Genomic DNA, 16456 nt, shown 5'->3' with positions numbered 1-16456 from the left:
TACCTTCAAGTTGGAACCAACTCATATCTGACTCTCCAGTTGGTTTTCAGAGGCAGTAAATGTCCCAGGAGGAAACTGCCTTTGAGTTCGCAGTGTAACTTCTGACCACTAAGCCTCCCACCTGAGCTCACTATTATAAACAGTGCTGCAATAAACACGATGTGAGCATGGCAGTGTGTGTTGCAGCTATTATTTCTTTGGGATCTGTACCTAGTAGTGGAATTGCTGGATCAAATGGTATTTCTAATTTTAACTTTCTAAGGAAGCGCCAAACTGCCTTCCATAGTGGTTCCATCATTTGACATTCTCACCAGGGAATGTCTCAACAAGAGTTACCGTCTTTTCATGCACTTGCCAGACAGCCTATTCTAATTTTATATTTATTTGCAATTGTCCATTACAACAAGCTAAAAACCAACAAGTAAAACTTATACAAACTTACATCTAATACATTATTAATTAGGCTGGATGACTAGGGGGATAGGGAGGGGCCAAGGGAATGAGAAAGGACAGTAAAGATAAAAGAAAACAGATAAAATAAGGTAAAGGAAAGACAGGGAAGGAGAGGGAAAGAATGAGAGGGAGGATTGAGAGAGGAAATCCAGAAATGGGAAGAAGGGAAGAGAGAGCCTGGGTGGGGGAAATTCTGTCTATCCAACTATCCTTGGTGACTCCAGCCCAAAGGTCACCCACAGAATCAGAGAATTTCAGAGCCAGATTAACGTGGGTAATCATCCAAGCACCCGCTCACATTACCAGTGAGGAGACTGAGGTGCTGGGAGCCGTCAGTCATACACTCGGGAGGACTAGGGTTAACCTGATACCCGAGTCTCTACTTTCAAAGCCCTCTCTGAAACATGACGGAAAAAGCAAACAGGTAAAAACCACGGCTCTGAGGTCTGCTGGACCTAATTCCAGCCCACTTCTGAAACCACAACCTTGAAAAAGTCACAACCACCCTGAACTCACGTTTATCTGCTGTAACCCGGGAAGAGCAGTGCTCTAGAGATGGCAGCCCACTCTTCCCAATAGTAGGGATCAAGGGGACAAAACGGTAGTCAGTGACCTTGTTTTTGTATTTCTAGAGAAAGAATAATCCCCATATTTTTTTGTTTGTTTCTTTTGTTTTGAAGTGTGCTTGGCTCGGGGCCCTAGGGCCTCTCAGGCCCCTCGACACTGACCAGGCAGAAGCAGGCAGATATCTGGTGCTCTCACCTTTACCACCCAGTGGCCTTGCTGTCTCGGTTCTTGGTCGGCCAGGAGGCTCTCCGGCTGCTGTATCCGCGTGTGCTCGGTTGCAGACACCAGGACCTTCTCATATTCCTGAGACCCACTGGGCTCCAGCACTTTGGTGGTGGTGACCATTGTCTGGAATGAGTGTGGGCCTCTCAAGATCTCCTCTTGCCTAGAACTTTCTGCAGCACCTTGTAGGTAGGAGACAATGGAGCCTTCCCCATCCCAGTCCTGTTGTCTGAAGTGCAGGAGAAGGAGACAGGAGTGGTTGGGGAGAGAGAAAAAACACCTAATTACCTTCCAGTATTTGCTCTCCCAGACCCTTCTCCCACGCAGAGCTCTGATCCATCCATCCATATGCCTATATTGCTTATCTAAGGATGAGGGAACTAAGAAAATTCTCTTCAGCTCCAGAGCATGACATGGCCTACCCCCACAGAACTAGTGGAAAGGGCTATGGATCCCAGGACCACTGGTCCCCTCTCTTTTGGTGAGAAGTTCCCCCACTCTGGGATCCCAGGGAACTTTGCCTGAATTGTTGGTCCTACTAGCACTGCCTCTGCCTTTACATTTCACATCCTCAGATGATTCTACCCATCTTCCCGCCTGTCCTCCAGGCCACTCTCTCAATTCTTCAAGACAACTCATGTCAAAATAGTCCATTTCAATATCTGGCACCTTGGCCTCCTGTTCCTTGACCTCACCTCCTCTGATGATCATGACCTCTGCCTGATCTCCTTGTCTCACCCTCATATTAATAGCCTCAAACTTAATGTCTTTCACTAACTGCCTCTCTTCCATTATCTCAGTTTCAACTCCGATGTTCTCTCGACCAGCTCCTCCTTTATTTCAGTTCACTGCCTCTAGAATTCTGACCCCAACAACCTTGGATTGATCCTACATCAAGACCTTCAGTCCAGTGTCCTCACATTCTCCTCCCTTTACTGCTGTTAGCTGCTGTAAAGTTGGCCCCAAACTCCTGCAACCTCGAACACGACTTAATGATGTGTTGCTTGATTTGGGGCCAATCCCATGGTCAGGATCAATTGTGGATTAAACTGTTGTGATTCGTTAAATTGTCACTGACTGATTTTTGAAAGTGGATCACCAGACCTTTTTTCCTAGTTCAACTAGAAGCACCACTGAAATCTGCTTATCATCATGGCAGCAGGCTTTGATAGATGGGTCGTGATGGCTGTGCATTGGCCAGGAATTGAACCTGGGTATCTCATATTAAAAGCAAGAATTCTGCTCTTGAACCATCAATATCCCTGATATCTCCCTCCTTACACAGCCTAAGTTCGATGAGTCCTGCTTACTACCTTGTATACTCTCTCCCCTACTTTCTACTTGGTCAAACTATATCCTCTCCTCTCTCTGTGCACTAGGGATGCCTCTGCACACAGCTGAACAGAAATAAAACCCACCCTGATTGTTCAAGCTTGGAATTTGCCCACTACCACAACCTGACAGTCCTGGTGGTGTGCTGATTAAGTACTGGAATGCTAACTAAAAGCTTAGTGGTGGGAACTCACCCACAAGTTCCTTGGGACAAACACTTGGTGATCTGCTTCTGAGAGATCATAGACTAGGAAACTCAATGGGGCAGTGAGTCTAATGTGTGTCTAAATTGACTCCACAGAGCTCAGTGACAGACAGTGTCAAGTGGCCCCTCCAGCATTGCCTGGCAAATACACCATCCTCCTGGGCCCAGGCCCTCCCTTGACAGTTACTTTTTTCTTTTCTCTCACACCTTCAAAATATGTTGTTTCCTATTTTACATGACAAGCCAAGAAACCGTGAGAGAATTGCTCTGCACTCCCACCGACAGAACATCTAATCCCTGGGACTTGGGCCCATTGGCTGGGGTGTGCGTTCTCCAGAAAGGATGTGAGCCTCCCTCTCTCTCCTGCAGCAACACTTCCTCCTCTACAGGATCTGTTCCCAAAACATAAAACCCAAATCCACTGCCGCTGAGCAGATTCTGACTCACAGCGACCAGCAGCTGCCACAGCTGCTATTTATTTATTTTTTTTTTCATACACACACATACACAGAGACTTATCTTCTTGAACTGATTTTCCTAAGTACCACCATTTTTCTCTGCTTCTCATTCCAGAAAACCTTTCCATCCTTGCTCCTTAGTGTTACTTTCTTTTGCACATTCTCATTCCTCGGGCATTGTGGCCAGTAGAGGGTCGCCAGTCCCCTCTTCCCTTGCTGAGTATGATAGTTCCTAAATAGCTCTCAGTCTTCACCTGCCACCTCTGTTCCTTCATCCTCTTCACAACATGTTCTTTTGTTGCTTCCAGGACATCTCATTTGCCTGGTTATCTGAGCTTAATGTGGTCAACTGTCCTAAGATGTTCGGTTTCTCCTAATTTCTCTGACTTCTGAACACTGGAGTGCCCCAGGCTTCAGGGCTTGGGTCTTTCATCTACTACAACAATTCCTTAGTGAGCACATTCATTTAGACCACAGCTAGTTCTTGGAGAAGGACACAGTGCTTGGTAAAGTGGAGGTCAGCTAAAAAGATCTCCAACAAGATGGATTGGCACAGCAGCTGCAACACTGGGTTCATACATGGTGAGGTTAAGGAAACAGGGCACTGTTTCATTCTGTTGTCTACAGGCTTGCTGTGAGGTGAAACTGACTCGATGGCACTTAACAACAATATTCTCATAATGTCCAAATCAAATGTATGTCTTGCTTGAACTGCTAATGTGCACACTCAATCGGGTCCCCAGCTCTTTACTTTGAACTTCAAAGCGGCTTCAACATTTCCTCCATTATAATTGTTCAGGTCAAGGGTACCAGTGCCATCCTCAATCCCTCTCTCTCTCTGATTTCACATCTTTCTTAATCTTATATTTTTGTTTCCTCTTTTAAAACTGTATCATGAATTCAACCACTTCTTCATATGATCATTGCTACCATCTTCATTTGTTTCACCATCAGTTCTTCCCAAACTACCTCTTTGCTTCAACCTAGCCATGCCAGGCTATTCTCAAGGCAATTTCAGAGGGAGTCTGTAAAAATATTTAGCAGATCACATCACTCCCTTGCCTCAATAGTGCCCCTCTACTCTCAATAAATACCAAAGTCTTTTCTAGGACCTCAAGGCCCTAAAGGTCTGGCCCCCTTACCTCACTCACCTCACTTCCCTTGTTCACGTTGCTCTAAGCACAAGGACCTTCTCCCTGCTCACTAACTGTCAAGGCCCGCTCCACTCCAAGGCCTCTGCACTGCCTGTTCTTTCTATAATACTTTCCCAGTAGATACTCACTTGGCTCACCTAACTTAAAGCTTTCTTTCAAATGTTACTCAGTGGGGCTTTCGATGGCCAGTTAGCTACACTTTTAGTCCATACTATTTTGTCTATTTTGTTTGATGCCCTAGTCCCTCGCACCTAGAGAAAAAGAATAATGTTCAGCACATGGAAAGCAAAACTGCCCCCACTGCTGGTGAACCAGCTTCAGGTAATAAGGCCACTGGAGGACAGAGGGGAACTTCTGCATAGAGTCTTCAAGGATATAATCTTCATGGAGGTGGACTGCCGAATTCTCCTCCCATGGGACAGCTGGCAAGTTAGAACCAATGAGTGTCTGGCTAGCAGTTGAGTGCTTTCACCACCACGCCACCAGGGCTCTGTCAGCACATAGTAGGTCCTCAAGAAGTATAGTTGACTCAGTGGAAGAAAGTCCTCTGTCCCTCCTGAAAGGCTTGCCAAGGTCACAGAGCCAGATGTGATGGGAAGTAGGCCAACGTCCAGGCCTTTTAGTTCCCCATCTAGCAAGTCGGCTATTATTACATGGCCACGATAGTAAATATTAAGTCATTTACATTAGCAACAGCTAGTGGACGAATAATCATCACTGGTTGTTGGAAGATGGCCTCTTTTACAGGAATGCCAGGATGTCACTGTGAACCCTCATTGGTCTAACCTTTCCATTCCCAGAGGATTCTTGTAGGAAATAGAATAAATTTTTGTCATCTCATCTCCTAAACTATGTTCTTCTCCCTCCTACTACAGTATCCAGGCCACATTGTAGGGATCCTGGGGAACGGCCTGCCCTGTCTGCGCTTCAGTGTGGCTCCAAGGAGCAACGTGGACAAGAAGAGGGAAAGAGGATAATTGTCCGTCAGGCCTCCTCGGGTGGCCACTACCTTCTGGGAGCAGAAGAGCTGTCTCTTTGCTTTAGCAAAAATGTAGGAAGAAATATAGAGGAGCAGGCCTCTGCCACTCTACCCTCCTCTGTACTCAGCACAGTGGGAGGTATGTGCTGGCAGTCCACGCATGAGCGGAGAGAAGAGAAAAAGGAACCGGCTCTCAGCCAGAGTGCTCTTGGGGTCTGAATAAAGCCCTCTGCCCAAACTGTTAGCGTGGCTCTTCGTGACCCTCAGTGCCACTCCTCTGCACCACCAGAAGCTTGCTCAGAGTGCAGCCAGAGGAATGACCATTCCAGAAGAGTACAGGTGGTCTACTTCTACCTCATTCCCCCAGACAAGCGCACCAGTCTCTCCTGAAGGAGTCTAATAGAAGGGGCATCACCATCAGCTCTGGCACCCACAGACTGTATGACCACACATGTGATCGCTGCATCCTTGTTTCTAAAAACGGCCCTAACCACTAATTACGCAGTAATGACGGGCACTGTGAGCCCCAGCTCCAGTCGCATTTTAGAATGTTGTTTCATCCGCCTTCATTCCCTCTCCTATGTACCCTCTCCCCTCCCTCAGCCTCTCTTCTACCTCAGCTGGTCTGCAGGGTCTTGGGAAAGGACTGGTCTGTGTGGTTCACCATCAATATTAAAAACCTCAAAACCTCATTGGCTTCAAGTTGGAACTGACTCATAGCTGCCCCTCTGAGACTGCAGATGGCATGGCGTGAAATGGCTAACCTTTCCCTCCAGGGACTGCTGGTGGATTAGATCCACCAGAGACATGGCCTTTGGATCAGCAGTGAAACTGCTAGATCAGTCCTGGATAAGGGCTGAGCGAGCAAGCTGGTGGCAAGCTGTGTGCCACCAGGTTGATTCCAGCTCATAGTGCCCCACAGGACAGAGTAGATGGGCCCCACATGGTTTCCAAAGCTGCACATCTTTACAGAAGTAGACTTCCCCATCTATCTCCAACAAAGAGACTGGGGGATTAGCAATTAGTTAGCAATCGAATCCTGAACCACCTCGTTGGTGTCTTACTGAGTTTATTTGCTCGAGGACATTTAGGACTCTGTTGGGGTTATTGTTGTTAGGTGCTGATGAGTCAAATGCAACTCACAGTGACCCTATGAACAAAGGATCTGAACCCTGTCCTGTCCTGTGCCATGTTCAGACCCACTTGAGCCCATAGCTGCGGTCACCGTGTCAATCCATTTCTCTGATTAAGAACTCCCTCTGTACACGCTGCCACACACACACACACACACACACACACACACACACACACACACACACTCCTTCCCCAGAAGCCCAGGCCGATTTATGTCACCCCCGCCACAGCGGCAAAGTCCTTACCTGTCCTGGCTCCTGTCCATCACCCGACTCACGGTGGGGGATTCTGTGATTCGGGCTTGCACCCTCTGCTGGCCTGCAACAAGAGACACTTGATTCTCTGAGTCCTGCCCTGCACCTGTTGAGTCATCCTGCCTCTTAGAGCCTGGCCGCTTCTCTTCTGACCTCTGACCTTCCTCCGGGTCAAGTAAATCGGTAAGGCCATTTGTGGCATCTGAATCCACTGTGTCGTCCTCCACAAGGTCCAGAGAGCCCAGCTCGGGGCCCTGCGGTTCCTCAGAGAGCGCCCCCTCCAACTTCCACTCGTGGCCCGTGGCATCAGAATCCTCGGCCTTGCTGCACTCCAGAGAGGAGTCCTCAGCAGTGACCAGGGAGGGTGTGAGGCCCGAGGACCACACCTGCATGTCAGACATCTCCAGCATGGCGTCATGCTCCGTGGCGGCCAGGGGGACTTCGTTCCAGTACTGGTCTGCATACAGCGGAGAGGGAAGCATGTAGTGCAGGGAGGCAGGGGACAGCAGCTCGTCCTGCAGCGAGGAGTAACCTGGATGGGCAGAGGGCAACATGCTCCAGAAGCGATTTCGGTCACAAACGCTTATGTGCAAGTTCACGCGCGCGCGCACACACAGGCTCAGCCGTAGATCTGCATGCACATTCGGGCCAGAGGGGCTTTCCAAGCTCAGATTCCAACCTGCAGGCCTTGTGGCTGCTGCCTGGGGTGCCCAGGTAAGAGAAACAAGGCTCTGAGTTGGGGCAAGGGTTGGGGGCAGCCAGGAAGTAGAGGAGAGGAGGCCGCTTTGCTGGATGGCAGAGAAGAGATTGGAATTCTTTCTTATCCAGTCCAGAGCACTAGATAAAGAAGCATTTCTCCAGAGGACTCGTGCTCCAATCTGTTTCTAATCAGATGAAAGCCCCACTCTTGATGGCTGTGCAGAAAGAAATGGTGCTCGCTCTTTGTTCAGAACCTCACTTCAGCACAGTCCTCAGGGCTCTGTTGGAATGTTCCTTAAAGGGAGGGTACACTTTTCTCTAAACCAGGGTCAGGAGCGAGGCTGCCTGGGAGGGCTCTAACAAGGGGATACTGGACATCCACAGACCTCCGTGCACTGGTCAAATGGGAAATGGGCTTCTGGTTTGGGATGGTGGAACTTTTCCTCAAGCTGTGGATTGATTCCAGAAACTCTAAACGATCTAAAGTGGCACAGGTGAGGGTTCTAAGGGTTCAAAAGAGAGGGGCACCCTGAGGTGCTAAGCACATCTGCTATTGCAATACTCTGTCTTGAAGCTCTGAGCTAGGTGTCCCAGCTCCAGGCCACCAACTACCCCATGAAAGGGGAGCCAGCCGGCTCCTGTCCCCAAATGCATCATGGGCCTGTAGTCACCACAGTCTGCTACCACATCTACTTCTTACTGACTGGCTCAAATATGAGGAGTTTCTGGTTGATTTTGCTACTAGCTCTCTGGTGCTCAGAAGCAACTGTGAAACTGAGTGAGTGGCATGTATGTATGTATGTGTGTGTGTGTGGAGATGAGTGTGTGAGAATGTGGGATCAGCAAAACCCTGTGAGAAGGCTCCCCAGCTCTCCTCTAGCCAAGAATGGGGTTCTTGCTGCAGGAAAAGGGAAACTCTAGTTCTCCTCAGAGTGAGTACCCAAATATGTGTGGGAGAAGGCTCTAGGAGATGAGAGTCTCTACTCAGCTCAGCTCAGATTGTCTGATAAACCAGTGTCCATAACTACTGAAGACCCAGCAGAGACAAAGGAAGACCCACGGACCAGCCTGCTGGGGCCACCTGCCCTCTTGGGAGGGCCTCTGTCCAACTCTTCATACCGCCATTCTCCATGCTGCATCCAATCACATTACTAACTGTTCTGGAGCTAAGCCTTATTCCAGGCAAGGACTCTCCTATTGACCTATTGACAAACCTGCCTTCCCTGGTGCTCTCTTCTTTATTTCTAACCATCTGAGGCTCACTTGTTCAATCAAAAAACGCTCACTATGGTCTGATTACATGCCAAGGGCTGTGTTAAAGAGGTTACAAACACACATACACACATAAACACAGAGGTTCCTGCATGCTCTATTTATATGTTATTTTGCCCAATTAGTGAAGCAGCTATTTCTTGTAATCATAAACCCTTTGAAGGCAGGAAGGATAACTACCCTTTTTCTCCCACTTGCCTAGGACAGGATTAGAAACTGTTGGCCCAAAGACCACTGTGGAGCCCTCCAGTTGTGTGAAGATGACACAAGAGTCAGACCTATGACCTCACCTCCATCTCACCCCCATCAAGCATACCTACAGCTACTAACGTTTACATGTGTGTCAACGTGCCAGGATTTAGGCTGGGCCTTGACATACATTCTCTTTCTCAGTATTCCCACGAGAGTTATCTGAATGACCAATCTCTTCCAGTATCAGTGACTCAAAATAAAGACCCAAAACTAGGGGAAGAGGAAGAGACAGGTGGTCACGTGGTTGTAGGTGACGAGGTTGTGTGCTGGAGGGTGAAGACTAAGGGGGTCTCCTTTAAACTGTGAAGAAATTAGCAGGGCGTGGGGGAGTCAGAGAGATGAGTGGGCTGGGTTTTACTGTGAGAGAAACTCTACGTCATAAGATGTAAAACTGTGACTTTCTGAGGAGTTGAGAGATGGAGGACATCCATCAAAATCCCTCCAGATACACGTGCTGGATGGCATTTTAGTGTCAAGGGATTATTACTGCTATAATTTGCTGAACATCTACTTTGCACAAAGCATGTCTAACCAGTTATAATTTTTAATTGATAATATATTTTTAATTACAACCCTGCAAGGGATGTAATACTATTGCTTTCAAGCTCAGCAAACCAGAGAGTTAGCAACTTGCTTAAGGCCATAGAGCTAGAAAGAGTGCTTTTCCACTAGGTTTTACCATTAATCTATTTAAAACAGTTTTGTTGAGATGCAATTTATCTCCAGAAAATGTTCACATTTAAGTGCATTGTGTGGTACGTTCTAACATCTGGATGCACCTGTGATCCTATCATCACGCTGAAGACAGGGGACTTTCATGATGCTCAAGAAAGTTGTCTTTATTCCTCTTCGCAGTCTTTTATTCCCTCCTCACATGCCCACCTCATCCCTTGGCAACTACACCTTACCTCATTTAGCATTTCCTACAGTGCTACAGAAATTGAATCATACAGTATGTACTCTTCTTTTGGGCTGGCATCTTTCACTCAGCCTAATTATTTTGTGCTTCATTCATGTTGTTGTTACATGTTTCAGTTGTTTATTTCTCCTTATTCCTGAGCCATGTTCCATTGTATGATAGACCATGGTTAGTTTATCAGTTCATCTAATGATGAACATTTAGATTGCTTCCAGCTTTGGACCATTAGTCATGAAGAGGATAGTCCGTGTGGGCACGCAGCTCCTTTTCTCTTGCTAAGTACTAGAAGTTGAATAGTTGGATCATAGGGTAGGTATGAGTTTGGATTTTTAAGACATGAACAATGTTTTCCAAAGTGGTTATGCCATTTCGCATCTCTATCAGAAGTGGAGGAGCATTCTAGTTCCTCTATACATTCATCAGCATTTGATGAGGTCAACTTTAAAGATATTACGCATGCGAATAGATATGCCTTCAAATTGCAGTGTCAGCAAAGAGTACTAAATATAACACGGACTTCCAAAAGAACAAGCAAATCTGTCTTGGAGGAAGTTCAACCAGAGTGCTCCTTAGAGACAAGGATGGTGAGGATCAGTGAATGAAAGGAAGACTCAACAAGATGGATTGACATGGTGACTATAATTATGGGCTGGAGTGTGTCAGGGATGGCAAGGCTGGCACAGGACAGGGCAAGGTTCAGATCTGCTGTTCACAGGGTTTTATGAGTTGATTTGATAGCATCTAACAACATGTGTGTTATCGTGTTTCTTTGTCTTATTAATTTGCATCTTCTTAATGACTAATAATGTTGAGCACCTTTTTATGTGCTTTTATGTCATCTGTATTTCTTCCGGGGCAGAGTTCTGGTCATGGCAGGTTAAGTCACGCTCCCTGGGCATCACTTGAGGTGGAGTACTAATGAGAAGTTTTACTGCCCATGGCAGCTTCCATTGCCAGCCCCTGCTTTTTGCAGCCACAGTTCTGTTCTGGGGTAAGGTCCTGCTCCAATATTTTGCCCTCTGATTTAAAGAAAATTGGGCTGTTTGTTTTATTGACTGTTGATAATTCCTTCTGGATAAACGTCCTTTATCAGGTGACTTGTCAGTATTTTCTCCCACGGTATGAGTCCAAGTTCATTGTCTCAGCATCATTGGTGGAAAGACTGTCCTTTTCCCACTGAATTGACTTTGCATTTCTGTTGAAAACCAGTCATCCTCATACCTACTGGTCTGTTTCAGGAGTGTCTCTCTTGTTTCACTGATTTTGCTTTTTGGCCAGTGCTAGACTGTACTGATTACTCTAGCTCTATAATAAATCCTGAAGTCATTTAGTGTGAGTCTTCAAATTTTGTTCTTTTCCCACCCTTCCTTTCCATATGAATTTTAGAATCGTTTTGTCAATTACTGCAAAAAAAAGCCTGATAGAATATTGATGTGATTACACCAGGTATTCAGATCATTTTAGGGAGAAATTGATATTGTATCATTATCCAGTCTTCTGATCCATGCTGTTGTAAGGTGATGTCGAGTCAAGTATGACCCATAGCCACCCTATGAACAACAGTTCTGAACCCTGTCCTGTCCTGTGCCGTCCTCATACTTCCTGACACATTAGAGACCATTGTAGCAGTCACCCTGTCAGTCCACCTGGTCAAGAGTCTTCCTCTCCTTTACTGACTTTCCACCTTTCTGAGCTCATGCCCCTCCCCAAGGAATAACCCCTCTTAGCAACATGCCCGAAGTATGTGAGGCGAAGCCTCATCATCTTTGCCTCCAAAGAGCACTCTTGCTGCACCCTCTGCAAAATACTCTGACCTGTGACTAAGATATATCATATTGATTAAGGTCTTTAATTTCTCTCAGCAATGTTTTATAGTTTTCAAGGTAGAGGGTTGTCACATCGTTTGTCAGGTTATTTCTGAGCACGTAAATTTGTTTGATGTTACTAGAAATGAGAATTTCAAATATTTCAAGTTGCAGCTGTTGATTACTAATATAGAGAACTTAGAGTGATTTCTACATATTGAAGTTGTATCCTGTGACCTTGCCAAAGGGAGCCCTGGTGGTGTAGTCTGCAGGGAGCTGCACTGCTAATGAGAGGCCAGGTGTCTCCGGCAGTTTGAATTCACCATCAGGAGAACGATGAGCAGGGTCTTCCCGACATGATTTACAGCCTTGGCAAAGCACTGATGACACTGGCAAAGCTAAGATGACACTGACTTGATGACAGTGAGTTTGAGTGAAACTTGCTAATTACTAGTATTTTTTTTTGTAGGTTCTGTTGGATTGTCTACATGAATATTATGTTTTCTGTGAACAGAGATAGTTGTATTTGTTACAGCCATCTGTCCACCCATTTGGCCAAAGTATGTAAGATGAAGTCATCCTTGGCCCCAAGGAGCTCTCTGGCTGCACCTTTTGGGGCCCCACATTACTGAACTCCAAAAGGTATAATCATAATATTGTCTATGTACAAGCCACCTTCAAATTTGGAAAGAAGAATGTGGATGAGTGAGTTTTTCTTCATACATGAGAGATCTTGGAGCCAGCATCACTCAGTCACTCAGGAAGTCAACCTCATCCTTATCTATAATGGAGTAGTGATTTTAGGATTTTTAGTTTTAGTTTATTATATGGTGAGCTACACAGCCGTTACTTCAAATATTTCTCTGTGCCTTCTTCTCCAAGGACTACAATTTTTCACATTTTAGGTCACATGCACCTGTCCTATAGCTCGCAGATACATATTTCATCGTGATTTGAGTTAAAGTTTACAACAGCAGAGTGGTTTTCCATCCAATCATTCATACATATTTTGTTTTATAACATTAATTAAAATACAGTGTTAATTGCACTTTCCCCACTTCCTTTCTGGAGTTGTCATGTTCATTAATCCTTCTATCCTATTCCTTCTTGTTTTCAAAGCTTTATCCTGGCCCTGGCTGGTCTTTGGACTTGAAGTGGTTGGCTAGTCTAAGGATTGAGTGCCTCTCTGGTATCACTGATCATATTAAAGGCCTGTCTACTGTTTGGTTGAAAGTTGAACCAAGGGGCTAAGTTTGTAGTTTTTTGAATATTTTTTTTAATATTGGCTTGCTTACAAAGTTGGTATACATTGTATTTCACTCTGTCACCAAGAGGATAACTTTTGCTCCAGATTTGAAGGGTGACTAAGGGCCAGAGTCTCTAGGGTTCCATCAGTCTTTACAGTTCCATCAGTCTCTACTTTAACAGTCTGTTTTGTTTTTTAAAACGATGGTTGCTTTTTTGCTTTTTAAAGTTTTGTTCCACATTTCTCCCCACCCCATCCCTTTTAGAGTTATGAGGGGTGTGATAAGCACCATCGAGTTCTTCCGGCTCCTGGGTGGTGGAAAGTTCCTTGGACTAATTGTTTCAGGAATCCCTCCACCCCTTTTTCTTTTCTTCCATCTTCTTTGTTTAAGATATGGAGAAGTCAATAGTTTCACTTTAGATGTTTGCTCATAACTTTTTAAGACCCTAGTAGATAATTCATCAAAGATGTAGAACATTGTGCACTATTTCATGTCGATCAATCTTGACATAAAACCAAGGCCCTGAAACCAGCATATGAATATAAACATATCACATACCAAACCTACATATGGTCATGGGTGCAGGCCTTTTAAACCTATCCATATCAGGTTGTCTTGCCTGTTTGCTTGTATATCTGCTGTTAACTCTATTTCTTGTGTACCTTTCTGTGTTTTACCTTTATTTAATGATACTGTGCCAATTATCTATTATATATTGCCTTTCTCTTCACCCAGCTTAAGTGTCTATTATATATCTTCACTCCCCTCTTCCTCCCTTCTCATCCCTGCTAACTGTCCAAGAGATAGTGTGTAAACGTTTCTTTAGTTTTTACAATAGTGTTCTTATACATTATTTGTCCTTTTGTGACTGACTTAATTTTACATAGCATAGGACTGCAGCCTTCAGTATGGACTGAAGCTCAATGTCAAGAAGACAAAGATTCTCACCACTGGACCAATCATGGATGGCGAAGAGATTGAGATTGTTCACAGCTTCAGTTTGCTCGGCTCCATGGTTAACACTCTTGGCACCAGCAGCCAGGAAATAAAAAAAACATATTGCAATGGGAAAGTCTGCGGTTAGGGACCTCTCTAAAGCACTCAAGAGCAACGGTGTCTCTCTGGAGACTAAGGTGCGCCTGATACAGGCCATGGTCTTTGCAATCACTTGTTATGCATCAGAGAGTTGGACAATGACTAGGGAGGATAGAAGGAGAGTTGACTCCTTTGAGCTGTGGTGCTGGAGAAGAGTATTGAATGTTCCATGGACTGCCAGGAAAACAAACAGATTCATCCTAGAGAGGGTTAAACCAGGCTACTCCTTGGAGACAAGGATTCTGGGGCTTCGTCTAACATACTTTGGACATGTTGTAAGGAGAGATAGGTCCTTGGAGAGGGACATCATGCTTGGGAGGGTGGAGGGACGGCGCAGTAGGGGAAGACCCTCTATGAGGTGGATTGATTCAGTGACTGGGGTAATCGGGATGAGTGTGTCAGAGACAGTGTGATTGGCACAGGATAGAGCAGGGTTTAGGGCTGTTGTACATAGGGTCGCTATGAGTCGCAAACGACTCGACAGCACATAACAACAACAATGTCCTCTATATATTTGTTCATATTATCCAGTGTTTCACAAATTCTTTATTGTTTAGTGTTCACTGTGCCCCACTGTTTGAGCGTACTTCAGCTTCTTTACCCATTTGTTCCTTGATAGACTCTTGAGCTGTTTCCATCTAATTGCTGTTAAGTAATGCTTTAGTAAACATGAGTGTGCGCATGTCTGCACGTGTCACAGTTCTTTTTTTTCTGGGATACTTAGTAATGACATTGTTAGATCAAATGGTGTTTCTGTTTCCAGTTTTCTATAGAAGTGTCGAACTCCTTTCCACAGAGGTTGTACCATTTTCCACTCCCACCAGTAGTGCATGAGAGTTCCAATCTCTCCATGCTCTAGCTAGCCAGCATTTGTTGTTTGCTGTTATACTGTATTTTGCTATTTTGGCTGGATTGAGATGATATCTCATTGTTGTTTTGGTTTGCACGTGTCTAATCACTTATGATCTTGGATATTCCCTCATGTGTTTGTTGGCCTTCTTTGGCAAAGTGTCTTGTCATTTCCTCTGTTCATTTTATATTTGGATTTTTGGTCTTTTTCTTGTTTAGATGTTAGAGTTTTTGATAAATTTTAGAAGTGGGTCGGTCACTTATCAGATACGTTGTTGTCAAATATTTTTTGTCAATTAATAGATTATCTTTTTACTCTTTTGGAGAATTCTTTAGATGTATAGGATTTCATTTTTTGAAAGTTCCAATTTTCAAGGTTATCCTCTGTTGATTATTCATTTTCAGCTATATGTGATAGTCTATTTATGCCAGTAATTCGGGTTTCTAGATTTGCCCATAATTTACTAGACTGTCAAGTTCATGAATCTTCTGTCTGGTCTAATTTTAAACTGTGTAATTTTCATCATACACATTAAAGCTTTTATTTCTAGACTATCAGTTTGGACTTTAAAAAAATATTTTCCATGTTTCAAAATGAAGTTATAATAACTTTTTCACCCTTGCCTGTTAGTTCTAACATCTGTGTTAGATCTGGGTTGAATTTAATTGACTTTTCTCCTTACAATTGGTCATGCTTTTCTGCCCCCTTAGATGTCTAAGTAATCTTTAATTGGATACCAGGTACTATGAATTTTAACTTTCTGGGTGCTGAATATTCGCCTATTTCTATAAATATTCTGGAGGTTTATTCTGTTACACAGTTAATTATTTGAAAATCCCTTGATGACTTTCAATTTTGCTTTCAGGACTGGAACAGGGTTAATTAGTTCTTATTTTTGAAGCAAGAACCTGTGTATATTCAAACAATGTTCATGTATGATCAGTCTTGTTGCTGAAATAGCTGATTAATACTCAGGTGAATCCTTTTGGGGAGATTCTGCGTATCTTCAATATTCTCTCTTTCGTGTAGCTTTCTCCCCTCTAGTACTATATCTCAGGAACTCCAGCCCTCTTGGTTTTGCAGCATGAACTCTCAGCAACATCTCTCAGTTCAGGGAATCTATCTGCATTTCCTTTTCCTATGGCATGATCAAGAAACTCACTCAGGGCAGGAAACTGGGCAAGCCTAGAAATCACGTCATTTATTTTCTATCTTTCATGAATCTCTATTTTTGTTGTTGTTGTCCTGTGTCTAATGTGTTGGACCTCTTTCATGCATTTGGTTCGTTTATTTGGTCATTTCAAGCAGGAAGGTATATCTGGTCTTTATTATCTCTGACTTGGCCAGAAGAGGAAGACCTCCATGAACTTTAGCTCACTCCTCTGAGATGTAGTATTTTGCTTTGTCATTCCGAGCAGCCTTTTGGAATCTTCTGTTCAGCTCTTTAGTATCTTGAATTCTTCCTCGTGCTTTGGCTTCTCTACACTCCAGTGCAATCTTCAGAGTTTCTTCTGACATCCATTTTGGTCTTTTCTTCCTCTTCTGTCTTTGTAATGACC

The 16456-nt window shown here is 44.5% G+C and overlaps 1 protein-coding gene across 1 annotated transcript in view; it reads right to left on the bottom strand.

Moving 5' to 3' along the window:
• Window positions 1-1161: 1161 nt before the first annotated feature.
• Window positions 1162-16456, bottom strand: part of ANK1 (ankyrin 1, erythrocytic) — a 131392-nt gene continuing 116097 nt past the window's right edge. The window contains exons 38-39 of the mRNA XM_006897006.1: window positions 6750-7290; window positions 1162-1471 (exon numbers count right to left, since the gene is read on the bottom strand). Of these exons, the coding sequence (XP_006897068.1) occupies window positions 1162-1471; window positions 6750-7290 (851 nt within the window). The remainder of the gene's footprint in view (window positions 1472-6749; window positions 7291-16456) is intronic.

The sequence above is a fragment of the Elephantulus edwardii genome, unplaced genomic scaffold (assembly GCF_000299155.1).
Source record: "Elephantulus edwardii isolate Elephantulus edwardi_28Jun2011 unplaced genomic scaffold, EleEdw1.0 scaffold00195, whole genome shotgun sequence".
In the NCBI taxonomy this organism is placed as follows: Eukaryota; Metazoa; Chordata; class Mammalia; order Macroscelidea; family Macroscelididae; genus Elephantulus; species Elephantulus edwardii.
This window is presented reverse-complemented; position numbering and strand designations above follow the sequence as displayed.